This window comes from Gymnodraco acuticeps, unplaced genomic scaffold (assembly GCF_902827175.1).
Source record: "Gymnodraco acuticeps unplaced genomic scaffold, fGymAcu1.1, whole genome shotgun sequence".
Lineage (NCBI taxonomy): Eukaryota > Metazoa > Chordata > Actinopteri > Perciformes > Bathydraconidae > Gymnodraco > Gymnodraco acuticeps.
The window spans coordinates 1,181,056-1,208,915 of NW_022990747.1; the positions used below are offsets into that span (position 1 = coordinate 1,181,056).

General features: G+C 42.0%; 1 protein-coding gene across 2 annotated transcripts; it reads right to left on the reverse strand.

The window, feature by feature from the left end:
- LOC117556694 (AN1-type zinc finger protein 3-like) lies at positions 1-27,860 on the reverse strand. 2 transcript variants are annotated; one of them, XM_034232179.1, is made up of 6 exons: positions 27,489-27,860; positions 14,747-14,787; positions 14,074-14,271; positions 12,756-12,818; positions 4,952-5,158; positions 1-2,333 (listed from the first exon to the last, which is right to left on the reverse strand). In XM_034232179.1, the coding sequence occupies exons 1-6, from the start codon at positions 27,569-27,571 to the stop codon at positions 2,179-2,181; spliced, it is 747 nt and encodes a 248-aa protein (XP_034088070.1). In that variant the 5' UTR covers positions 27,572-27,860; the 3' UTR covers positions 1-2,178. The 2 variants fall into 2 exon arrangements, with proteins under 2 accessions (XP_034088070.1, XP_034088069.1); XM_034232178.1 differs by having other exon boundaries at positions 12,756-12,821; positions 27,489-27,857.

Consider the following 27,860-nt stretch of genomic DNA (forward strand, 5'->3'; position numbering starts at 1 on the left):
AAGTAAATGAGATTAGCTTTATAGCAGCCCTCTGTGAGCAGTAAACAGACGTTTGCATTACTTTAAAACATCAGCAGGATGTTAAGACATGGAAGAGAGCCAGGAACATATTGTAAGAAGACCGCTAACCAACCTCGGCTTACACTCGCATCCATTGCATTTAAACAAAAAGTGTATAATCTGATTCTGATTTCTGCTAAATCTAACACAGTAGAAATATTATATATATAAATAAAACTTCTCCGCAAACAATCCTTCAACTTTTCATCCATCACGTCAATAAGCCCACTACAGGTGTTCACACTTTGTCTAATCCAGTTTATTCTTTCTCAGTAAAAGAAACTGTTGGAAAGGGTAAGCATTAAGTAAAGCAATGGAAACAAAAATATAGAATTTGTCCACGTTCATCTTCCCATTTTATAACCACATTACAACCAAAAACAAAAAAGCAGCTCAACACTTAAAAGTGAAAAGCAAAAAGGAGTTAAATAAGGTTTTCTTTAAAGATACAGAATATTCATTCATTATGTATTTTCTCTTCATCCCTTCCATAGTCCACCAGGAAAACATTTGGAAAGTAATTATTTGCTGATTTCAGTACTCTGCTCGCCCTATCCTCCTCCTCCCTCTCTATAGCAAGAGAGGGAGGAGGGGAGACAGAGCGGCTGAAATAAGGAGAAATAGAGCAATCAATAAGGGGCGAGCTGAGAAAGGAAAGTGAAAGGCAGGAGAAGGAGAACGCATGAGAGTTCATCATGCTGGCTGGAAATGAAAACATGGGGCATTGAAGTACTGAAAACCCAAGAACAGTCTTGTGTCAAATCCCCTTCAAAATGTGGATAATTGAAGACAATATTAGAAACCTGAACTACAATAACCATCACCCATCTTAAAACAGGAACCTCTGAGTGACGCTCTGCCAGCTCAGCTTCAGCCCAAACTCAAAGTGTACAGCAATGTGTGATCTTGCCCTCAATGTGAACCGCTGAGAACAAAAAACATAAAAAGGTGTGTGAGTGTGTGTGTATTTGGAAAGCTCTAAGGTGTGTGGAAGTGTACAATGCAGACATTTCAGGTCCAGTCATGAATCATACGCACACTTTAATACAAGACATGCCCTGTAAATGTTGTCTTCCTGTTTGTTTGTACACACCAGCACATGTAAACCTCATGTTGCTGGAAACAGAAGACATGTCCTTATGTAAGAGGGAGTAAAGAGAGAGAGACAAAAAGAGGAAGACAGAGGAAATCTGCGACAAATCAAGCCTCGATAAATCACATCCGAGCATTGAACACAGATCCGTGTGCGATCTCAGGACGCCAGCTCACTCCCACCACCATAATGTGTTTGAGTCCATCTCATAATGCAAGTCCTGAATATTGGAGTTACCGACGCGGTTTCATCGTCCACAGAGAAGAAACCTTTCCAGAGTAATCTTAAACCAAACAAAAGGAGTACAAAGGTGTGGAAGAGAGAGGGATGCAAGTCAGTGAGGGGAGGGTTTAATATCCTGATAACCTGAGGTGGATGATTAACAGGTCTTTCTAAAGGATTATGGGTAGTGGACGGCCAGGGGGTAAGACACTGACTTAAACTGAGTCTGGCTTGCTTCACAAAGTCCATGCTTGGAGTACAAAGCAGCTCTGTGTGATTTTGAGGTAAAGAGCACAGCGCCATAGCAGAAGTGTACACAAAGGGTAACAATCATTTTCTCCTCCTTCTTTTCATTCTTTGTTTTCATTTTTTGAGGTAAAGAGTATAGTTATATAGTATAGAAACTGGCTTCTGGGACAAACACCTGTATAAAGCATTTGATATCTTCTCATCATCCTTTTCTTCCTTCTTACTCTGCTCACACTTGAGTTGTCAGGAGTTGCAAAAAAGTGAAGAAATGGTATATTTCCTGTTGCTCTGTATTGTTCTGTCATTCCTGGGTTTGGATTTTCCAAAAGGCGTCTTAGCAGCAGGGATATGATCAAGCAGAACAAAAACGAGTGTGGGTGACAGGGGTAATTCAAAGGAGCGAGCATAATTTAAAAGCAAAGTGTGGAGGTTTGTATAAAAAAAACCTGCAAAAATGTTGATAAACAAAATGAGAAGAAAACTCAAATTTAAAATCAGATCCCTGTTGGTGCTAAGACACCGTCCGACCACGGAGACTCTTCCGAGGGAGCAGCTCAGGAGCACTCCTCTCCGATGCGCTGGCAGGAGCGGCCCACCTTGCGGTCGAGCTTCACCATCTTCAGGACCGCCTCCTGGCGCCCCCGGCCCAGGTGGTCGAACAGACACTCGTGCTGCTCCGGGAGCCGGTGGAGCATACAGAAGACATACCCTGTGGGGCGGGGGGGTGTAGGAGAGGGAGAGTGTTAATATGCTTAATGTCCATTTACTTTAACTAACTGAATTTTACTTACCGCAATAAACCGTATTTCATTTTGTCTTAATTTACATTATTTAATTTCATATTCTGTTCTTGTACATATCCCATATTCTATTGACTTTTTGCACTACTTTTTATTTTGTATTTTATTATTTATGTTGCATTGTTGGAGGAGCTCAGGTCAGAAGAATTTCATTGCCATTTCTACACTGTAGCTTTGTGCATATGACAATAAAACCTTTGAATTGAAGAACGAGACACAGCATGCAGAATAGAGAGTACGATATGTAGACAGTACATAAACCATGCATCTATACAAGAAGGCTATTTATTTGAACATATTGAAAAAACTGTAGTTAATACAAAACGTTAAAAAACAACCCTGTAAATGCAAATACAGGTTGATTTTGGAAGTATTTTTCAATAGCCAAGGGCTGATAATATGTATTGCTTTGCAACCATTAAAGGTACTGTAACCAGACAAGACATATCGTTGAGAGCCTCCTCTTTTGACTCAGTTCCACAAAGCAGAGTACCCTCATCTCTCTCATTGACTCCCTGTCTCTACTGTATCACTCTAAACAAAGGCTCTGCCGCTGTAAGAGGCTCGTTAAGCTCACAGAAGCTCGTTAGCTCGCATCGTCTTAAATTCATTCATTAATACACATAATAACACTGCTGGCACTCAATGAGCGGTGATTAAAAGCCCAGTATGACAGCTGGTTGCTATGCAATTAAAAAACGATGTCATTACAGCGCACACACATGGAGTGGAAAGTTGTTTAACATTTCATGGTTTAAAAATGAATGCTAGGCACGGTCATAAACCGGGTAAGGGGTGGGCAACAGTCGAAATCGGAACTTTTTGTTGCCTATTGCAATAAGTGTACAGAAAAATGCTTTGATGACAAATAATGATGATTCTTAAAGCACTTTTTTTTAGCTGCCTGAAACTCATTTCCATTACACCATTTGTCTCAGAAGTAACTGCCCCCACAGAAAATAAACTTCCTTTAAAGGCACTGATAAGATATTTACCACTATTTAACTACAATATTTTCAAAAGTAAGGAAGAACAAACTGTGATTTTGTGATTCCTCCATTAGAACTACTTTTAGAACATTTAACACCATGGTCACTTCGGATGATTTATTTAACTGAACCAAGAATCCAGCCGAGTTGTAAAACATCAAGAGGAAATGTGGTGATCATTGGAATGGGATTTATGCCTAAACTTATGTGTTTTCAGTGAGCTTCAAGTTTCCAAAGTTTTATTGCATAAAATCCAAGCTGTGTTAAATATGTATTCTACCTAAGGTGAAAATGACGAAAAGCAATTTCATAAAAGTAGCTTAAGAATGCACACACACACACACACACAAATGCACACCCACACTGCAGAAAACCTTTAAACATAGTTATTGTAGGAAAGACATGAATTAATAAACGTGTTATGTAATTGAACATTTTTTGTTGTTGTGTGATTACATTTAACAGTGATTGAATGATAACTTACTCAATTCACATTCAAAATACCACAGCTTAATATCCCATACTGGAGTCAGATAAGCAACACAGTTTACTGGTTATTGAAAATGAATTGTAGGGTTTTTCTTATATTAGGACCATTGCAAAATGAAAGAAATGGAAAACTGCCAGGCCAATGCAGACTTCTGGATGTCAGAGGAGAATCTGTATGATCTAATGAGCTTTTTAAGTCTTTGTGCCTTCCCTCTCTGACATACTTACATCTAGTCAGATGAGTATTATAGTCACTGTGTAACAGCAGAAGTCACCGGCTGTGACAACATTGGATCAGATACTCCGCTATATTTTTTCTCTCTCATTTATTATCTGAGAATCGTTCGTGCTTTCAACTCATTATCAGACCTTCTTGGCTTACGCTGAGAAACATTTTGCAGACCCATTAGCAAAGTAATCTGCAATTACCGCAATAGTCAGAAATCACTATAATTGCCACCATTTCCCCTTCAGCGTGTAAAAAGCATGTTTTCATTTTTTCAGTATTGGGCTATTAAGGATGGATGGTGAATTAGGCAGCGCCTGGTGGAAAAAAAGGAAAGTCAATTTCCAATTTAGAAATGATTGCGTGGGTTTAAGCAGATGGTCTTTAAGAAGTGAAGAGTTGTGACTTTTTAAGTACTTTGATTTGTATGCAAACAAGTTGATTAGCAAGCCAAGTATTGCTTTCAACTGCATTAGTGTTCGTGGTAATTGGCTTATGTTTTATGTGCTATTTGGAACATTCAGGCTTTCTGTAATGCTCCCCTAAGGCTGGCAAAGGCACTCTGGTCATCGATGTTTCCATCAACAGACAAACACATGCTCAGGTAGGAGATGCATTTCATTGCACTGGATGTAAAATAAACTAACCTATAACCAAAATTAACTAACATCCTTCATGTATTTGAAACCAAATAAAAGACAATAATAGCTACCAAATGCTCTTGTTTGTGAGTGGGCCTGTGTATGGAAGTGTATATATCAGATCATGAGTTAATATACGTGTTATAAGCTATGTTTATACGTGTAGAGTTGTATCATCGTACCACAGCGACAGGAACCCAGCTCTTGCTGAACCAGCTCCAGTTTGGTTTGGCAGCGATGGCAACGTTTGCGGCTCCGCTGTTTGGAGCCACTGCGAGACGAGGTTGATGATGATGCAGACATAGATGACGATGAAGACTCCTCACCCTCTGGCACGTCCCCCACTCTTGCTCGCTTCTCGGGTGAAACATCGCTTTCTGACTCTGAGGCTAAGAGAATAAGAGAAAACATGGCTGTTAGCTGCACGTGGAGCTCCATAACTGCAACTCTTAAATTATGTTTTGGATTAAGATTGGGCTGAAATGTGTCTACAATGCAAAAGTCTGTCACATCTCTTTATTCACTACTGATAGAGAAAAGATGGTCTACTGAAGATTTGTGTAATAATGGCAACAGAAAATATCTATCTCTGGCAGAATATACGTAAGTAATGTGTTAGAAATTGACCAATTGATGTCACCCCAGCATTACCATGTGGCAGTGTTAATCGAAACAGCCAATTATGGTTTTCAGATTTAAGCAAATAGATAGCTATGAAGAAATCTGTATTCTGTTGTGGAAAGATATAAAGCATGTGAAGGTTAGTGTTATGTTTTGCATGGGGTTTTTGTTGTTGTGTTTTACTTGTTGTTTGCTCCTTTTATCCCTCACTACTCTGTCTCTCCGTCTCTGCAGGGCTGGTGTGTGACAGGGGGCGTGGCTGGTAGACTCCTGGCTGCAGATGAGGCACACCTGTCCCCACTCACATGATCAACCTGCTCTTTAAGAGCCTGGCCCTCACCTAATTTCTCTGCCAGAGAATTACATGCTGTTCCGCGGTCCGGAGTGCCTTTCTGCAGCCTGGAGTCTGTTTTTGTTCACTTCACAGTTTGTTAAGGAGTTTTCTTTTGAGTTTTTGTCGGGAACGTTTTCCCACAGCTTTGTTTTTGGACTTACTACGGCCAGCCAGCTCCCTGTCGTCAGTACCTGCCTTGGACTACCTTTGTTTATTAAACACATTGAAACTTTATTTTTGTCAGTCTCTGCTTTGGGGTCCATGTAATATCCAAACGTCACAGAATTCTCTGGCCAAATGGACCCCGCAGAGAATGAGAGACTAAGGGAAGCGCTTGCTGCTCAAGGGGTAATGATAGGGCAACATGTCAGAGCTCTGCAGAAACTTATGGAAGCGATTCAGGATTTAACCTCCGGTGTGACCAACCTCGGAGGCCGTATGGATCAGGTCGCAGCACATCTCTCCACGCTCCCGCTGACTGCCGATGCTCAAGCTACAGACCCTGCTCCTCCACCTCAAGCTGATCCGGAACGACAGCCCGGCAATCCTCGTGAGCCCTTTATCCCCACACCCTTCAGGTATTCAGGAGATTTAGGGTCTTGTAGTCAGTTCTTACACCAGTGTAGTATTGTTTTTGAGCAACAACCATTCACTTATTCCACTGATAGAACTAGGGTTGCTTTCATTATGAGCCTACTGAGTGATAAAGCAGCAGCATGGGCCCTTGCCATATCTAACAGCAACTCGCCTATCAGTCAGTCTCTGTCGTCTTTTACTGCAGAGATGCGTAAGGTTTTTGATCATCCAGTGAGGGGGAAGGAGGCTGGTAAAAGACTCCTTTCACTCCACCAGGGTTCAGGCTCTGTTGCTAATTTTGCTATTGATTTCCGCATTCTTGCAGCTGAGAGCGGTTGGGATGACATGGCTTTGCTGGGATTTTTTTATAAAAAGGGCTTAATGATGAGTTAAAGGATGAACTAGCTGCTAGGGATGAAACCTCCTCCTTAGAGGAGTTGATTTCTCTAGCGACACGACTAGATAACCGCCTCCGCGAGAGGCGCAGGGAGAGATCAGGAAAGCATAGCTCCACCTCCCTTCCCCCTCCGTCCAAGTTTCCTAGTCGGCCTGCATTCTCTGGACCTTCTCGCCATCCTCCTGACTCCTGGCCTTCCAGAGCTTCTCCAGCAACCCAGGTCTCTCCCTTCCTTATGGAGGAGCCCATGCAGCTGGGAGGGATGACGCTTACTCCATCAGAACGTCAACGCCGTCTTCGTCAGAGACTCTGCTTCTACTGTGGCCAGGCTGGTCACGTCAGCGCCGGTTGTCCCTCTCAGCCAAAAGACCTGGCTCATCAGCGACTGATGAGCCATACATCTATCAACTCCGCCTCCTCCAACCGCATCCCAGTCAAAGGTACTATTTCTCGGTCTCAGAACTCTGTTCCGCTTCAGGTCTTGATAGATTCTGGTGCGGATGACAATTTCATTGACTCTGACTTTGTGATGCAGTCTAAACTCCCTTTTGAGCCACTTCCAGAACCTAAGGATGTGTTTGCCTTAGATGGGAGACTCCTAGCCCAAGTCACCCACCGTACTGCTCCAGTTTCCCTCAAGGTCTCTGGTAACCATCACAAGATAATCTCCCTGTACCTTATCCCCTCACCCATGTCGCCACTCGTTTTAGGTTTTCCGTGGTTGAAGCTCCATAACCCCCACATAGATTGGGCCAACTCGTCTATCGTTAACTGGAGTCTATTCTGTCACTCACTGTTATGGTTGCTGTTTGTCTGCTCATTAGTCTGCCTGTGAGTGTTTTCAGCTGTGTGGGTGATTATGTAAATGAGCTGGGTGGTTGCTCCAACACCATTGGCTGCACATCCCCTGGTCCGACTCTGAAGACGGTGATTGGATTGACGATGTCCAATTGCAGCGCACAGCCAGCGCACACCTGCTGGGGAGGAGTACAAAGGCCGCGGACTATCACCACTCTGGAGGCTCTGATGAGGAGCAAGTAGCCTCTCGCTACTTGCTCGTTGGTCTATGGTTAACTTGTGTGGTCTGTGTTTAGATAGCTTAGAGTGATTAGTATTTTGTGACTGTTGCCTGTAGTTTAGCGGTGTTTTGTGTCGACTCCTTTGGTTAGTTGTACCACTGTTAAAGTGAGGTTTTGTACCGTACTTTATTTAGTATATTAGTATTTATTTTCCCCATATGCCTTTAGACTCCTTTTGAGCCCTCCTTTTGTTTGGTTATCAACCTGTGTCCTTTTGGCTCTTTTGTTTGTTTTCCTTTCGTTAGTGTTCAGTGATTTCAGGTGTGTAAACAGGCTCACTTTTGAGAGTCCTTCTTTAGTTTGGTTGCCCATTTAAACTTGCGCCCTTGTGGCCTCTATTGTTTATTATGTAAACCGGTGTTTGTGGCAATTTGTTTGTTTCAGGTTGCCTGCCTGCCATTTTGTTTCACCCGCTTGTAATAAATACACTTATTATTGTACCAATACCAATCTGGTTGTGTTTCTTCCCTTTGGTTCCCCTAGCCCCAAAAGGGAATGTAACACTCACATTGCTTACACTCTGCTGTACCCCCCACAGTTACTAGAGCACCAGACCCCCCCAAACCCATTGATCTCACCTCTGTACCCCCTGAATATCACAGCATCAAGGAGGTTTTCAGCAAGGACCACGCACTATCCTTGCCGCCTCACCGGCCTTACGATTGTGCCATAGATTTGCTCCCTGGCACCCCCTTTCCGTCTAGTATACTGTACAATATCTCCAGGCCAGAGAAGGAGGCCATGGAGAGTTACATCTCTGACTCACTCGCTGCTGGGCTTATTCGCCCCTCTTCATCACCTATGGGCGCAGGTTTCTTTTTTGTGGACAAGAAGGATAAGACCCTACGCCCTTGCATAGACTACAGAGGTCTAAATGAGATCACAGTCAAGAACAAGTACCCCCTTCCACTCATAAACTCAGCCTTTGTCCCCCTCCATGAAGCCACCATCTTCACAAAGTTGGATCTTCGCAATGCATACCACTTGGTGAGAATAAAGGAGGGGGATGAGTGGAAGACTGCATTCAATACTCCCCGGGGACATTTTGAGTATTTAGTAATGCCTTTTGGGTTAACGAATTCACCAGGTGTTTTTCAAGCTATGATTAATGATGTCTTGCGTGACATGTTACACAGGTTTGTTTTTGTGTACCTTGATGACATCCTAATCTTCTCTCGCACTCTTCAGGAGCATGTCCAGCATGTAAGGCTGGTATAGAGACTTCTTGAGAACAGACTGTATGTTAAGGCTGAGAAGTGCGAGTTTCATGCCTCTTCTGTGAGTTTCCTGGGTTTTATTGTCGACAAGGGACAATTAAGGACTGACCCCGCCAAGGTCCAAGCAGTGACCGAGTGGCCCACTCCCTCTAACAGGAAGCAGTTGCAAAGGTTTCTGGGCTTTGCCAACTTTTATAGGAGGTTTATTCGGGACTATAGTAGGGTAGCAGTACCTCTGACTAAACTAACCTCTGTCAAGTTGCCTTTTGAGTGGTCTCCTGCAGCTGAGGCAGCTTTTGTAAGACTGAAATGTTTGTTTTCCACTGCTCCTGTGCTCTCTCATTCTGATCCAGGGGTCCAGTTTGTGGTGGAGGTGGATGCCTCTGATTCTGGAGTGGGGGCAGTATTATCCCAGCGTTCCCCCTCAGACCAGAAGCTCCACCCTTGTGCGTTCTTCTCTCGCCGGCTGACCCCTGCTGAGAGGAATTACGACGTTGGTAATCGGGAGTTGCTGGCAGTGGTTCTGGCCCTTCAAGAATGGAGGCACTGGCTGGAGGGAGCCACCCATCCTTTTATAGTATGGACTGACCATAAGAATTTGTCTTACCTTCGCTCTGCACGCAGGCTCAACTCGCGCCAGGCTCGGTGGGCTCTCTTCCTGGGACGGTTCAACTTTACCTTGACCTACTGGCCTGGCTCCAGGAATGTGAAGGCTGACGCCTTGTCCCGGCAGTTCGCCTCCCTAGTGGAGGATTCAACAGATGTGACCATTCTGCCATCTTCCTGTGTCGTGGGAGCAGCTAGATGGGAGATTGAAAGGGTGGTCCAGGAGGCCCAGGAGGACCATCCAGAGGCTCAGGATTGTCCACGGCTGTGCACTTTGTCCCCCTGCCTAAATTACCTTCTGCCCTCGAGACTGCCACTCTTCTCACCCAGCATGTTTTTAGGCTGCATGGTATCCCTCAAGATATTGTTTCAGACAGGGGTCCGCAGTTTTCCTCCCAAGTATGGAGGGCCTTTTGCCGGGCATTGGGGGCGTCGGCCAGTTTGTCCTCTGGGTACCATCCCCAGACCAATGGCCAGACGGAGCGGGCAAATCAGGACCTGGGAACGGCTGTTCGTTGTGTTGTCTCTCGAAACCCGGCCTTATGGTCTCTTCAGCTGCCATGGGTTGAGTACGCCCACAACTCCCTGGTGTGCTCTGCCACCAGAAGGCGCCCTTTGAGGGGGGGGGGGTACTGTTGTGTTTTGCATGGGGTTTTTGTTGTTGTGTTTTACTTGTTGTTTGCTCCTTTTATCCCTCACTACTCTGTCTCTCCATCTCTGCAGGGCTGGTGTGTGACAGGGGGCGTGGCTGGTAGACTCCTGGCTGCAGATGAGGCACACCTGTCCCCACTCACATGATCAACCTGCTCTTTAAGAGCCTGGCCCTCACCTCACTTCTCTGCCAGAGAATGACATGCTGTTCCGCGGTCCGGAGTGCCTTTCTGCAGCCTGGAGTCTGTTTTTGTTCACTTCAGTTTGTTAAGGAGTTTTCTTTTGAGTTTTTGTCGGGTACGTTTTCCCGCAGCTTTGTTTTTGGACTTACTACGCAGGTACTGTCGTCAGTACCTGCCTTGGACTACCTTCGTTTATTAAACACATTAAAACTTTATTTTTGTCAGTCTCTGCTTTGGGGTCCAAGTAATATCCAAACGTCACAGTTAGTCGACCTCCAAGAGAATGTTTTAAATAATGAATCTAGCAATATACTTACAGCCAAAGCTTTTGAACCTCTTATTAGACCCCTTACCCATATAATAATCTTAAAAAGCATTAATCTCCTGTGTGTCTGGGATAGCAGCTTTTAACCAGAATTTAAAGAGAGAGAGACACTGACGACCTTCATAAATAGGCTCCAAAAACTTCAATTTAATATAAACTAGGAGAGAACAGATGTTGGCACGCTGGGGCAAAAACAAATCTTTATGTTAAATAAAAAGGTGCTTTGGAGATGAATGATTATCCTGCATTAAATTACATTCCACCTAGCACCTGAAACAGTGAGAGTGTGTGGCGAGGTTCCACTGGTCGGCTGGAATTTAAACTCAGCGTTTCTCATCAATCCTGCAGACTTTTTCTCTGACCCGGCCGAATGCTGATCAGCGCTCAATAAATCTCTGAGAACTAGGCCAAGCTGAGCAGCCAGATCCCCCCAGCCCCCCCATCGATCCCTGTATGTGTGAGAGCATGTGTGTCGGTGCAAGTGCGTGTTGTGCACTGCCTCCTGTTATCCTACTAAATCTCCGTGGCCAATTTACACCAGGGGAAATGTCAACAAGTAGTTTTTTCTGTGTGTGTGTGAAATATTTGAGCTATAAACTGATTTAATAGTGTAATAGCTTGCACAAAGGTGTATGCAGGCTTTAAACTCAAATACCTTTAGATAGTCTCAGGCACATGGATGCGTGTGCTCACAAGATCCGGCTGCATTAGACAAGGATCAGCATGTTCACACACCATCGCTGAGCTTTGCCTACTCTGCACTTGTCCTAAGGCATGTGCCAGTTTTTCACGTGTGTGAGTGCAGTAGGTTGTCACCCTAGGGTCAAAGCACAATCAAATACATGTACACTAGAAGAAAGTGTGCAGTGTATAAGGTTAGTTTAAAGAGGCCTTTGATGCTTATTTCCGCACACACACACACAGACAGACAGACAGACAGAGCCGAGCTTGAATGACACAAGCACACTTTTATTTCCATGTAACTCTCTGATTGGTCTGGTGTCTTGCCTCTGTTGCATTCACTGAACACGGGAAATTACAGTCCTGTCGTCCTCTCTAGTGTCATGATGAGGTTCACGTAAAGCACGGTTAACGTATTATATTATTGAGGTAGAATTGTCCGGGGCTACAGAATTGTAGCCAACAATGTGGAATTTATTGGCTACATATTACACAGATTATGCACAGCGGGAGCAGCAATAACCGTCAAATAATAATTCAGACAGGGGAGCTCCGCACCCCCTGCCTGCCGCTAGGGGGTGCTGCAGCGCCCTCAGCACCCCCCTTCCCTCGCCCATGTTGTACGTGATAGGCTAAGGGGCGGGACATCTCTAATCACAATACAGCCGGCCAGCTAACCAATCAGAGCAGACTGGGTTGATTTTCAGACAGAGGGTGAAAAGAGGTGCAGCAGAACAGGCAGTATGAGAAAAATAAATACTTTTTTGAACATTACAGCATGTAAACATGTCACAGTAGAGGCACAAAATACACATATGAACATTTAACCCTTTATTATTTATTATTTCAGTTCAGCTCTCTGCATGCTCTATGTTTTAGCTCTCTCAGAAGTGTGTCACTGTGAGCTGGTTTCTCTTAAACAATGACAAATATTTCTTAACTGTTTGGGAAATGGACCTTATTGTGGTGAAATGACAGTGACAACCATTGGGCTACATTGCTCCCATCTGTGTGACCTTCACAATTTGAATCTGTATTGTAAGTCTATTTTATATATGTACTGTATGTATATGTTTATATATTTGTAGCCAACATTTCCCCTAGTAAGCAATTGATTAGCTTTACACATTTTCACAGATACACTCTATTGCGTCCCCAATATCCTTCCCTCTGCTGTTTCCACTGGAAGTACAATTAACCTGGCTATTTACGATCGATCCACTGGCGTTTATGCTAATGGTCCCCCAGTCCAATACCTTAAGTGGACATGGCAAGCAGGCAGTGAAAACACAATAATGGACGTTGTGCCGTGCCTACCTGACTCAAAGGAGCGTTTTGTTGGAGTGGAGAGTGAACTGAAGACTGTGTCTGTGCTCGATGCTTCTGAGAGAGAGAGAGAGAAACAGGGAGAAAAGGGAAAAGAAAAGGACAAATTATGTGAAGAGAAAATAGAAGAAAAGAGAGGACCTAGGAACATTAGTTTCTTACTTGTAAGACTTTGTTGTAATTCATATCACAGGTGTACAATAATATAAAATGTGCTATGGCTTTATTGATTTAGAACAAGGCAATAAATAACTCAACAATAAATCATCTAAAGAAACAGATTCAATTGCAAACTGCATAAAAGTCCTGAAAATTCAAACTTGAACCACGAACACCAAAAATAGAAGCAAAACAACGGTATAAAAACATGATCCCTCTGACTGCCACTGATTGACAAATGAAGTTGAGTTGTTAGGTTACTCTAAAAAAGGGACACAGTTTATAATTGTTACAGCCAGAGGACAGAAATGCTTTGAGAGTCTTCTGTTGGTTGCCTGGATATTTTCATATTGATTTCCACACGGTAAAAAAAACATGACTGGGTTGTGTGAAATCCTTAATAATGCTGTGAGCAATTTTGTTTTGTTGTTGAAGTTTTTTACAGAGAATGTGATAGATATCTGTCAAGGACAGACACAGTTTGAATGTTATCAGATTAAAACAAGCAGAGGGACGGCTGACCTATTCTTTAATAGAGTTTAACTTGAAAAAAGAGTAAACACAAATTAATGTGTTTGTCAGGTTGAAAAATTAATTATGATGAAGGTCTTTTTCTAGCAAAAAATCAGCAACAATCACCTACTTTGTAAAAAGCCCCTGGACCCTTTTAGTATGGGCACATTTGTTTAGTACATTTATTTGGTAGCCACTTTATTGTCCTGTCCTGGAACGGCCTCCACAAATAACCTTGTCATTGTACAGCAATGACCGATGAACTGGCAATTGCAGGTGTCCTCTTAAAACCTTCACTTCTGAATGGATACCCTTTCCTATCATTCTCTCTATCTGTGCCATGAGGACAAATATAGCCAGAGCAGGGGCACTGCAGCTGCTGCTCGTAGAAACTGGTAGTTACACAGAAAGGTGCCCTGGACTGAAGCTACACTACTCTACTGGTTTGACCTTTAAAATGAAAGAATATACATTAAAACACACTTTTAACTGTGGAAGCAAGTATTACACACCAGAGATCGCATGACCTAGACCTACAGTTCTACAGGAGACCATAGTTTAAAAGAAAAATGGAGGCCAAGATGCCCTTTTCCTAAACAATTTCAGATGAAAAGACATTTTATTCCTGTCAGATTACCTGCCGTTTTACCGTCCTGAGCAGGTAGAGATGGTGCTCCCATCTCCTCTGGCGACGGGTCCTCAGATGCTTTTGGCATGGACATCAGTGTCTGACTAATGCTGCTGTTTGGTTCGTTACAGAAGACGTCTGCTTGGCTACTGGAGCTTGAGGAGGCCTTTAGGGCACAATCATTGTCTGGCTGTTTCTTCTGAATGTCTGTGAAAAAAAGTCAAATGATAAGACATTTGTGTGCCTCTCTGAAACATTTTTGAGTCCATCTATCAGATATGGGGTATGGATTGTTTATTTATTTGTGCAGCAGATCAGTGAAGTGTGGCATATGGGGAACTCGGGGGCACCTTTCAATTTCATTTCAATATTCTTATTTAAATGGACATAGTTTTCTACTTATATTGCAGTTTGTGATTTAGTAAGAGAATTAACTATAGCAAACTGAGTAAGACGGGACAAAATATTCTGATGTGACTTGAGCTAAGACCGACATGAAAATGTTTCAAAGAGTATTGAATTAGTTAGAACATAACACTCCACTTTCTCTCTAAGACTTTCTCCACTTTTCAAGGTCTTTTGGGAACATCTACAATGGTAAACGTTGTTGACCCCGTCCACGGCACACACATTAGACACAGAATAAGGCGACCAAACAAGCAACAGTAAAATAAGTACATACCTGAAAAGCATTTTGAGCAGAGATTCTTAGTTTTGCTCGACCTGAGACAAAGAGCAGAGGGGAACACAAATGTGTTAATCACAAAGCTTGTATAAGATTTCCCAAAAACTTCAGAGCAGGATGCAAAAAAAATGCATTATGCCTTTTGCTGGTGGGTATCCGCACAGCAAGAGTAACATGTTTCAACTTCGAGGCTCAGACTTAATTTTTCATTCGGGATCTTGGAAGGGAAATCCAAGATGAAGGGTGTGATCCAGGCTAGTGTTAAATTATTCACTGAATCCAAAGCTGCCATGCTGTATGAGGTTGTCATGGTCTAAGCAGCTATTGGCTTAAAGGCTACATTAGCTAAGGTATGACTTTTCTGCAAATCTTATACCAAACAGGAAAATCAAATAAAAAAACTCAGTTGACATATTAAACACTATACAGTTATTTCTCCATTTTCTAAGTTGTACGCAGTGAACACAGTTATTACAGATTAGATATTACATTACATTGCATTTAGCTGACGCTTTTATCCAAAGCGACTTACAATAAGTGCGTTCGACCAACAAAATACAAACTTGAAGAAAACAGAATCATATAAGTACATCAGGTTTCATAGAGCAAAAACATTTCAAGTGCTACTCAACTGGCTTTAGATAAGCCAGTCCTTTATTATTATATAAGTGCTTTGTTAATAGTTCAATCGCTCGAAGTGGAGTTGAAAGAGATGAGTTTTCAGTCTGCGCCGGAAGGTGTGTAAGCTTTCTGCTTTCCTGATGTCAATGGGGAGCTCATTCCACCATTTTGGAGCCAGGATAGCAAACCCACATGTTTTTGCTGATGGGAACTTGGGTCCCCCTCGCAGTGAGGGTGCAGCGAGCCTTTTGGATGATGCAGAGAGGAGTGCACGTGCTGGGGTGTACGGTTTAACCATGTCCTGGATGTAGGAAGGGCCAGATCCATTCGCAGCATGGTACGCAAGTACCATTGTCTTGAAGTGGATTCTAGCAGTTACCGGAAGCCAGTGAAGGGAGCGGTGGAGCGGCGTGGTGTGGGAGAATTTAGGAAGGTTGAAGACCAGACGAGCCGCTGCATTCTGGATGAGCTGCAGAGGTCGGATGGCACATGCAGGTAGACCAGCCAGGAGGGAGTTACAGTAGTCTAGGCGTGAGATGACGAGAGCCTGGGCCAGAACCTGCGTCGCTTTCTGGGTCAGCTGGGGACGTATCCTCCTGATGTTGTAAAGCGTGTATCTGCAGCAGCGGGTTGTAGCAGCGATGTTTGCAGTGAAGGACAGGTTGTTATCTAGGGTCATACCCAGATTCCTTGCAGTCTGAGTCGGGGAAACAATAGAGGTGCCGATGTTGATTGTCAGGTCAAGAGTGGGACAATCTTTTCCCGGAAGGAAAACCAGTTCAGTCTTGTCAAGGTTGAGCTTGAGGTGGTGAGCAGACATCCACTGAGAGATGTCAGCTAGACAAGCAGAGATGCGTGCGACGACCTGGGCCTCTGAGCAGGAAAGGACAGAATTAATTGGGTGTCGTCAGCGTAGCAGTGGTATGAAAAACCATGCGGGCTAATGACTGATCCGAGCGAGTTTGTGTACAAGGAAAAGAGGAGGGGACCAAGAACAGAGCCCTGAGGGACCCCTGTAGTTAATTGACAAGGGTCGGACTCGGACCCTCTCCAAGTTACCCTGTAGGTACGGTCTTTGAGGTATAAGGTGATGAGGGAAAGTGCAGAGCCTGAAACTCCAAGTTCTTGGAGAGTGCGAAGGAGGATCTGATGATTCACCTTGTTGAATGCAGCAGACAGGTCCAGAAGGATGATGACAGAGGAGAGGGAGGCTGCTTTAGCCGTGTGCAGTTCCTCAGTGACAGCAAGGAGGGCAGTTTCTGTGCAGTGACCTGCCTTGAAACTAGGGGTGCAACAACTAATCGACTTAATCGATTAAAATCGATGACCAAATTAGTTGCCAACTAATTCAGTCGTCGATTCGTTGGTGACGTCATCACGTGTGTTTTAACGCGCCGTTAAGCTCCAACGTTATCGGTCTTTTTATCGGTACTGGAGACATTTAAAAAATATGTCATATCTGTATTATTGCTACATAAGCATTATATCGCAGTCTTAGTGTCAACAACTCCGTTTCTAAAATGCAAAAAGACAAAAAAATGCGTCTATGGTGTATTTTTGATCTTTCCAATCCAGACGAGATCTCTCTCCCCCGTCTGTGTGAGAGGGGGCGGGGCAGTTTGCACACACGCGGCCGCTACATGCAGCAACACACACACGGAGGAGATGGCAGAGAGAAGCGCTCCAAGGTGTAGTTAAATGTTACCCGTCTCGATGTGGAGAATGCTCGTTGCCAATAGTGCAATAAGAGTTTAGCATGTAAGGGCGGTAACACGAGCAATTTGTCTAAACATTTAGCAAAAGTGCACCACATTCAGACGGAGGAATGCACCGGGTTCGACTGTCTTTCTAGTAGCTCTGTAGCCCCATCCACGAGTAACGTTTCCACGTCAGGTGTTATGTATGCTAGCAGCAACACACAGAGTTAACTACATTATACAAACATGGGTTAATGATTAGAGGTAACTGAGTTATTTATTTTTGTTAAAGTTTCAGCTATTCTGTTTACAGTTCTGTCATCAGATTATTTAATACGATTTGTTAAAACACTGTTGTTTCTTTTGATGTGAAATATTATTTATTTAATTTAAATAAAAAGCTATGTTAATTTTGTTCATAATTTAAGTTATTTCGAATCAAGAATTCATCTTTATTGTCTTCATTGTTAGTTTCCACATGCCTAAAACAACCTCAAGCTAAATCTAAAAGTTGATGGCTAAATAAGAGCGCTTGAGAAATTGTGCAAGGCATAATAGTCCGAATAGTCGATTAATCGTTTCATTAATCGATAGATTAATCGATTATCAAATTAGTCGTTTGTTCAGTGCTCTCGACTAACTTTTTTCCACATCTTCCCGGAACCGTCCCGAAATACAATCTAAGCCGTCCCGAAATTAATGTGGACCGTCCCGAATTTAAAATGTTAGTTTTCTACATTATCATTAGTTAAAATCATTCAAAGTGACCTTTAACATAAATAAAACAGCTGTAGCTACATGTGTGTGTATTTCGCGAGTTTCTAAATGTTTTGTGCGTGTGTGTTTATCATGGTGTTTATGTTGACAAGGAGGTTTAATAACTGTGTGCTACACAAAACGTGCAGTCGGTTTCATTTTCATCGCCGTTTGTAGTAGAGTTAGCAGGATATTTTTATTTTAACTCTCGTCCCAAAATTATTTTGTATCCTCCCCGACACTATTTTTTTCGACGACGGGACGTCCTTAAGCTCGAGCCCTGCGTTTGTTGCAGCCCTACTTGAAACCAGACTGGTGCGGATCCAGAAGGTTGTTCTGATGGAGATAACAGGAGAGTTGTTTAAAGACAGTGCATTCAAGTGTTTTAGACAGGAACAGCAATCACTTTGAACCAAGATCAAGCACCTTTCAATATTAACATTCAATCAGATGAGTCTCATGTTTAAACAGGCTCACAAATGCTTTCTCTAAATGTGATTGTCATAGTAAACTAGTGTTTAGTGAAGAATGACTAGCATCGACATTTTATAGCAGGAAAATAGTGTACGTATATCACCCATGAACCTATAATCACTATGTATGTGGTGTGTTTGCTGGTAGGTAAGTGAAGCAGGTTTGCTAACAAACCTGATAAACCAGAGCTTTGTGTTTGAACTTTTCAAAACGCAGACTCATTGGGAACCATGTTTTCTCGACTCTTTGTGCCCCTGTTTATAACCTTAGAATGAGTTGAATTAAAATCACATGTTTCTGCATGTTTTACTGTAGTATAGGAATTAGTAGTAGTGAATATACTGTCTACAATAAGTCCAGAGTTATCGGTAATATTAAGAATATTCGGTTGTCTCTGTATAATAGGCAATGATTCTATACTCTTAATACTTTTAAATCCAGACTAAAAACGTATCTTGTTGCCGCTGCATTTGAGTGAGCTGTTTATATCCACACTGCAGTATGGCTTTTATTCATGTATTCTATACCTGTTGTGTTGATTTTATTATCTTTGCTTTTTAATGCCTGTTTTTAAATGCCATTTTATAATGTGTTTCTGCTGTATTTATTCTTAAATGTCTTTTATTTTAATTTGTAAAGCACTTTGAATTAGCGTGTGCTGAAAGGTGCTATATAAATAAGCTTGCCTTGCCTATACAATGTAGAGTAGCGTAGTGTCTGAACATATCAGTATAGTGGGACAAGTTGGTTCAGTTTTGCAACAAACAGTTGTTCTCTCACAAAAATGTGTGGCTTTTCGCATGTGTGTTGGCTGAAATGAAAACTACTTAGCTGGTCTAAAGGAAGTAAGAGGTAGAAATGGAGAAAAATGCCCAAATTCCTTAACTTAGGATACCTTCCCCTTCCAATGTATGGATTGAGATATTATTTTGTATAGAATATGTTGTTATGGGACTGATCACTGAAGCCTTGCTGATTCCAGCAGCACAGCTCTATTACAGCAGATGGCTCTTTCTTCTGACAGGGCTCCTCTCTTTTCCTCTGTAGCCCTCGTCCTTACTGTCTGTGCATTGAGCGTGACGGTCGCTGCCATCAGTCACATTATATTTATTTTGGATGCTTCGTTGCACACCGTTGTCCTCATTTCTAAATGTAGGGTCCTGAGGACTGTCTGTCACTCTGCCGGTGTGTGGTCTTGAGTATAAAAGAGAAAGTAGAAAGCAAGAAGAAAGGGTAGAAGAGAATCCTCATCATGGGACTTGATCAGGGAGGAAGTTGGTACTGAGTAAACAAAGTCATATCCTGTTGCCATCCTTAAAAATCAGACGTAATCAAATCACAGGTTAATTAACGAACTAAACGGGTGAGAAAGGATGAGGAAAGATACATGCAGGAAAGAAACTGCTGAGTGAAGTTTGCACAATCAGTGAATCTCAGAGTTGGCCCACTGCTGTTACTAATGACATTCTCTGATTGGAACATAAAGGAAGATGGGCTCCGTCGCCTTGGTGATGCAGACTTTGAGTGACAGAAAGGAGCATGGCTTGAGTGGAAGTTAAATGTTTTGAGGGAATTAAGTTCAACTAAATTCATCTGACATGAGCAGTTAAAGTACAAAATAACTTTAGAAGTACAGATATAAGTCTATTAAGAGAGCATTCACAGTCATTTGGTCACCCACACACATGGCTGACAGTGATAGATCTATGAAATGAAATAACAACAGTAGTGATCAGCTCTATTATATATTACAAGGGATGAACACATCAAGTAGTTTTGGCCCCTCAATAAAAAAGGCAGCACAAGTGAGTCCATCAAGGATGCAAAAGATGTTGTAAATGAAAACCAATTCATTCAATACTAAGCAGTTTTGTTGTGAATAACAATGTCGGGCTTAGTAATAAACTAATTGATAATGGAATTGCTTGACCAATCCATCAATTACCTACTGCATTTGCAGTAAAGATCTTTGTTACTTTTCAGCGCCATACATATTCTGCACTAATGTGAAATCCTTACAATAGTTTGGCCCTGTATTAGTATGGATTGGATTTAAGAAATAAACGTCTTTATCGTGTATCCAACACAGCACATTTCAAACAGGAGACACAGCACATTACAGAAAGTATATTTTGTCAATATCATGAGTGGATTTGCTTTAACAGATGTTGCTAGAACGTTATATAGAGATAACTAACCCTTTAAGATCTCTAGGCCATTGCCACCAATGCTATATTGTACATTATTAAACATAACTACTGTATGCCGGATTTTAATTATGTTAGCTTTATCTTAGGTTTTGTAACCGCCGTATTGGCCAAAATCTAACAGTAGCAACAAACAGAAACTGTGTATTTAGTCATGGGGGTTGTTTGTTGTTGTATTGGTTCATGGAGGAGATTACAGCTCCATGTTTAATTTACTTTGTGGGACAAGTTCTAGGCAAGCTACACAGACACATACACAAAACTAACAGAGACCCAAACAGTCTACACCTGCTGGGAAAAGGAACATAACACTGATAACACTGAAAACTAGCACAAGCAGATCTTAAAGAACTAGGCTTCCCTCGGATACATATCATCCTATCTGCCAAAAATAATCATCTTCACATCCATCAAATAAGACATCTAAAAAAGGCATTTAATGAACTTGCTTTATGGTTAATTTTAAAAGCCACAATCTACAGGTCTTCCAAATGTGCTATAACCCACATTTTGCAAAAGCACTCTTCAGTAAGATCATCATTAAAAGAAAATTGCTGATTCCATAGTTAGAAAAAGTAAACATGTCCTTTCCCTATCTTTTTTGCTTCCTCTTTTAAAGATCACTTTGAGACATTTAAGCCTTCTGTGCTAAGGGAGAAATAACAAAAAGGTAGAACAAGCATTAATCTCTTGCTAAATGTCAAATGCTATTATTGTCTATTAGCTACAGAGCACCAATCACAGACATACATGGTGTGCCTGAATGTGCCTCTTCAAACAAGTTTGAGGTGGAAAAAAACATGTGGAAGTCAAAAAGTCAGAAAGTCTGCTTGATGCTCTAAAACAACCTGAAGGAAGTTGTTCTTCAAATGTAGTCATACATCATGCTGACAAGTCTTGAGCTTACAAAGCAACTCACAGGTGATTCCAGCCAATTCCCATTTTTACCCGTCCTAAATCCAATGACATAACGTAATAGTCCTCCAGTCCTATGGGTGATCCAAGGACACACACAAACCACAAAGCTTGAGAAGGAAAACATCTAACTTAGGAAATGGATTCCTAAACAAAATCCATCAAACCCATAACAGGGATGCCCCATTTCAAAGGCCTATGCCTGCAGAAGTGAGAGAAATCTAACTTTCTTTTGCCCAAATTTGGCGGGCACCCCTAAATTCCACATTCCATTGTGATTTGTTATGAGACAGCTTCCTGTCAACTAATAAAGTCAGAACATATCATGTGACCACACACACTGTAACAACCAGAAATGTAAACAACATTATTTATCGAATGCCATGGGTGTTCGCAGTGAGTTGTATACACCTTTGTGCAGTACCGACTTACTAAACTGTGACAATCAAAACTGTGACTATGACAATTTTAAATGTCAGGAGAGACACCTGACTGGCAAAAGGAAATCAATAAACCTACAAAAGTAAGTCAAACTGTCACAATACGTATAAGGAATGTGTTCAGGTGCTCATTAATTACTGGTAAATGTTTCACTTTGAGAGGATCATAGACGTGTTCCCATGGGTGCAACATACACACTGTATGGATATATTAAACATTAGCCTGGTACACTGTTTGACAATTCTTGTAGTTAAGAGACACAACTTGAACTGAATCTTTTACTCTTCAAACTTCGCCCAGGTTTCCAGGGTCAGTGTTGATCATAAACTTTTAAATGTTGAACTTAAGGTGTTGATGTATGACTGCAGCATAAGTACAGAAGGAGCAGTTTGGCCCTCATATTCTCTGAAGTAAGGTGGTAACTAAAAACTATTTACATTATCAGTAAGTCTGCAGATTATGTATTTAATTGATTAATTTCCTGGTCTTTTGAACATTAATAGATTGAGAAAAAGTGGAAGTTATCTTCTTATGAAAATATCTTATCTTCAGTCCAAAACCCACTGATATTTAGAGATCAAGAAAAAAAGTGTTTTACATTTAGGAAAGTACAATCAATATACTTTTGCCATATTTGCCTGTGGCTGCACATACATGTTTTTCTCCAGATCATCACATTTTTAAGTCAATTTATCGGTCCAGGTTTTGTTTTTGGTTGCTCTAGAGAAAATAAACACATACTCAGTGGAAAGCACCTCCAATGCCAATACAGAAGTGGACCTGTTTCTTATCATCAATGATGGAGGTGCATTTTAGGATCAGGCTTGACTAAGATTCAGGCAACACTATAACTGATAGCAGTGGACTGATAACAATGCTCTTGAGATCAACACCAAGAAAACTGAGGAAATCATTTTTGGCTCACCATCTGACTCCCATAAAGTCCCCATTGTCATCCATACAGATGAAATCAAGCAGGGAGTTTCATACAAATACTTGGGTGTAATGATTGACCATCTGCTGTCATGGAAGGATCACATTGAATATCTGTGCAAAAGGACAAAACAAAGAATTTATTTTCTCCGCCGTCTTAGGTCTTTTGGGGCGAGCAGAGAAATTCTTCTGTTGTTCTTTACATCTGTGATCTTGTCTATTCTGCAGTACTGCAATACTACCTGGTACAAATGTTTGTCAGCAGCTTTAAAATCAAAACTACTCCTCCTGTTAAAAATCTGCTCAAAGATTGTTGGTCAACCCTGTCAGAGACTCTATGACTCAGCCTATCATAAACTGAACAAAAATATAAATGCAACACTTTTGTTTTTGCTCCCATTTTTCATGAGATGAACTCAAAGATCTAAAACATTTTCTATATACACAAAATAACCATTTCTCTCAAATATTGTTCACAAATCTGAAACAATCTGTGATAGTGAGCACTTCTCCTTTGCCGAGATAATCCATCCCACCTCACATGTGTGGCATATCAAGATGCTGATTAGACAGCATGATTATTGCACAGGTGTGCCTTAGGCTGGCCACAATAAAAGGCCACTCTGAAACGTGCAGTTTTGCTTTATTGGGGGGGTCTGGGGGGGTCCGAAAACCAGTCAGTATCTGGTAGGGGTGTTGAAAATAATCGTTTCTACGATGCATTGCGATGCGGACGTGGACGATTCGGTCTCGATGCAGTGACGGAAGATAATCGGTTATAGCGTAGTAACGTTGCTTCCTGATTTTCCGGCCGCGGCTTTACTATAACGTTTTTTTTTTTCTGTCACTTTAATATCAAATCGGTTGGTGACATAGAGATCAGGGAACAGACGTGACAGCGGCACAGCAACACCAAACACGGAGCAGTCTGCTTTATCCACCAACACAAGACCACCAGTCCAGAACCAACAGCAGAAGGACCCGCTCTGAATCACTCCGTGTCGCTGCGGCTCAGAGATTTATGTTTTTCAAAAATAATCGCGTTACAATCATGTCAGGTTTTTGGTGGATTTAATTAAGTCTTGGATTGCAGAGTATGAATGTCCTCTAGCAATTTTCAGACGATATACGTGTGTAAAGTTTGTGAAGGCAGGAGGAAAAAAGCTTCCGCGATCACCGTCTCCTCTGTTCCTCCAAGCCCCGCCCCCTCCCTGAAAATAATGAGTGACAGGCTGATAGTGACCCGATAGAAACTTTATTATTCACTTAATCACTGAGATATAATGAAGCTAACTTAATCTCATACATTCATGGGATTTATGCAACAGTAAGACAGAGAATATAAGTGTGCACCCACATGCAGTATTTTAGTTGTTATATGCTGTTGTAAATACTCCTGTTGTCTGCTGTGTTCAGACTCAAGTCCTGTGTGTGATGCCACATTCAGGACATTCAGTGTCCTTTTTTTAACAGAAGACCGTTGCTAGAAGCTGCAGCTAGACTGCAGAAGCATTATTTTTTTGTTTTTGAGGATGGAACAACTTCACACACAGATATAGGGAGGCTAGACCTATACAATTCATTTATTTTGCTTTATAAATGAATGTCAAGACATATATGTTATTGATTTCTGAAGCACTTTCTAAATAATAAAAAGAGAGTTCATATGTATTTACTGCATGTATGCATTGATGAAAAATAAGCCATGTGCAGTAATATAGAAAATTGAGGATGCAACGCATTGGTATGAATCGTGATGCATCGGGATGCATCGGGATATCGAATTGAATCGAATCGTTGACAGGATAATCGTAATCGAATCGTGAGACCAGTGAAGATGCACAGCCCTAGTATCTGGTGTGACCACCATTTGCCTCACGCAGTGCAACACATCTCCTTCGCATAGAGTTGATCAGGTTGTTGATTGTGGCCTGTGGAATGTTGGTCCACTCCTCTTCAATGGCTGTGCGAAGTTGCTGGATATTGGCAGGAACTGGAACATGCTGTCGTATACGCCGATCCAGAGCATCCCAAACATGCTCAATGGGTGACATGTCCGGTGAGTATGCTGGCCATGCAAGAACTGGGATGTTTTCAGCCTCCAGGAATTGTGTACAGATCCTTGCAACATGGGGCCGTGCATTATCATGCTGCAACATGAGGTGATGGTCGTGGATGAATGGCACAACAATGGGCCTCAGGATCTCGTCACGGTATCTCTGTGCATTCACAATGCCATCAATAAAATGCACCTGTGTTCGTCGTCCATAACATACGCCTGCCCATACCATAACCCCACCACCACCATGGGCCACTCGATTCACAACATTGACATCAGAAAACCGCTCACCCACACGACGCCACACACGCTGTCTGCCATCTGCCCTGAACAGTGAAAACCGGGATTCATCCGTGAAGAGAACACCTCTCCAACGTGCCAGACGCCATCGAATGTGAGCATTTGCCCACTCAAGTCGGTTACGTCGACGAACCGGAGTCAGGTCGAGACCCCGATGAGGACGACGAGCATGCAGATGAGCTTCCCTGAGACGGTTTCTGACAGTTTATGCAGAAATTCTTTGGTTATGCAAACCGATTGTTGCAGCAGCTGTCCGAGTGGCTGGTCTCAGACGATCTTGGAGGTGAACATGCTGGATGTGGAGGTCCTTGGCTGGTGTGGTTACACGTGGTCTGCGGTTGTGAGGCCGGTTGGATGTACTGCCAAATTCTCTGAAACGCCTTTGGAGACGGCTTATGGTAGAGAAATGAACATTAAATTCACGGGCAACAGCTCTGGTGGACATTCCTGCTATCAGCATGCCAATTGCACGCTCCCTCAAAACTTGCGACATCTGTGGCATTGTGCTGTGTGATAAAACTGAACATTTTAGAGTGGCCTTTTATTGTGGCCAGCCTAAGGCACACCTGTGCAATAATCATGCTGTCTAATCAGCATCTTGATATGCCACACCTGTGAGGTGGGATGGATTATCTCGGCAAAGGAGAAGTGCTCACTATCACAGATTTTTTCCGATTTGTGAACAATATTTGAGAGAAATGGTTATTTTGTGTATATAGAAAATGTTTTAGATCTTTGAGTTCATCTCATGAAAAATGGGAGCAAAAACAAAAGTGTTGCATTTATATTTTTGTTCAGTGTAACAACCTAGTGAGGCTGTCCAACAACATCATCTCTGACCCAAACCATGTTCTGAACAGTGAATATGAACTGCTACCATCTAATCGGAGATACAGGGTCCCACGATTCAATAAAGTCAGACTGAAGCACTCCTTTGTGAATCAGTCAATCCTCACAGTAAACACAGAGCTAAATCCCAGATCAAATGCACGCTGAAGGCTCTTTGACCATGTTTTCTCTCACTGATTGTGCTGTTATGTTAAATGTTTGTTGTTTGTGTTTCATGTATTGTGTCTGGATACTTGTCTGTTGATGTTGGACATGGAGCTGCTGTGACGCAAGTCAAATTTCAGACTTGATCTGACAAATAAAGTATTATCGTATCGTTATCGTATCGTAGCTCTGATAAATGAGGTTAACATTTTAATTTTAACAAATAATCTCTGACGCATAGTCTACAATGTGAGTGACACATCATTAACTAACAACTTAATTCAAACAACACTAACAACAACTGCATGAGCATTTATTCTGCATGTGATGCGATAATGCTGGGTAAAAAGAAATCAAAAGGACAGATAAGACTGATATTATATTAAGAACGGTAGTGAGAGAAAATTGTATTATCAGTGTCAATATCACACATGTTACCTTCTGTCTACAACGTAGCAGTAGATTTGCTCAAAACGGGTGCAAATATTAGGGGAAATAATTAAAATGGCCTGTTGTAAATGTGAATGATGTTTGATAAAGAAAAGATGAGCTAATAGAATATATTCATCCAAATATACTTTAAATACAAAAAGGGAAAGTACTCCTTATACGTAATATATATATATATATATATATATATATATATATATATATGTATTTATTGAGTTACTGAGTTACTATTATATCACAGCTAGATAATGTAGAGCTCATTTGAATAACTTTATACTGTTGCTGGATATTTTAACCTATAAATATTTGAAGTGTATTTAATAATTGATTTACATTTCTATATTAGTTTATAATCTAAATAGTAACTAGTAATTTAGCTGTAATGTACTGGAGTAAAAAGTACAATATTGGCTTCTAAAGTGGAGTAGAGATTGAGAGGAGCATAAACGGAGAATACTCAGGTAAAGTACAAGTACGTCAAAATGGTACTATGTACAGTACTTAAGTGAAAGTACTTTGTTGCTAGTATCCACCACTGCCTGGTATCCACCCAGGTCCAGTTTATGGATTAACTGAGCTGTCTTCTGTGCTGTCTGCTTCATGTATTACCTTAATATCAGTGTATTAAACAGTTTATTAGCTTTGTCACACATGGCATATTACCTGAGGAGCTTATCCCACACCTAGCCTGCTTTCTACTTCTTTAGGGGAAGGTTACCGAGGCAGCTGGTGTTAGCAGCTAATGCTACAAAACAATGGGGAGGGGGTAATAACAAGAGAAGCAGCTCATCCCTGTTTGAGCTGCTAATGCTAGTGGCTAGCGACTCTGCTAGCAGTTGACAGGCGAAAAATAGCATTTGCTAGAAAGACATTTGATGTGTATATGTGCTTACCCCCAGAAACCACAGTGGCATCGCGGGGGAATCACGTTAACGTTACTCGGAGGCTTGCTGCCCTCGCGCCCCGTGTCCCCCATATCGGTCTTCCGCGTGAGGCTCTCCGCGTAGCAGGTGAATCCGGGGATGGAGTGAGGGCCTTTGCGTTCAGATCCCCCTGTCTTTGACACGTACAGAGGCAATACCCCAGCCAGATTGTCCTTCAGATATGTTCACTAGACGGGGAACGATTTGCCGACACGAGCGGCCACTGCCTCCGTTAGATTATAACAGTTTAAATCGACGGTGAAACATTGGAGTCGCCGAAGCCAACGACAGGCAGAGCCACCGGGAATCCTGCGCCGATCAGCTGGAGTGAGGAGCGAACCA

Coding starts and splice junctions, on each gene's coding strand:
- LOC117556694 (XM_034232178.1), bottom strand. CDS start 27,571: ATGGGGGACACGGGGCGCGAGGGCAGCAAGCCTCCGAGTAACGTTAAC. Junction 12,822..14,073: donor TCAGGACGGTAAAACGGCAG/GTAATCTGACAG, acceptor TCTCTCTCTCAG/AAGCATCGAGCACAGACACA. Junction 2,334..4,951: donor GCTGGGTTCCTGTCGCTGTG/GTACGATGATAC, acceptor CCCGCCCCACAG/GGTATGTCTTCTGTATGCTC.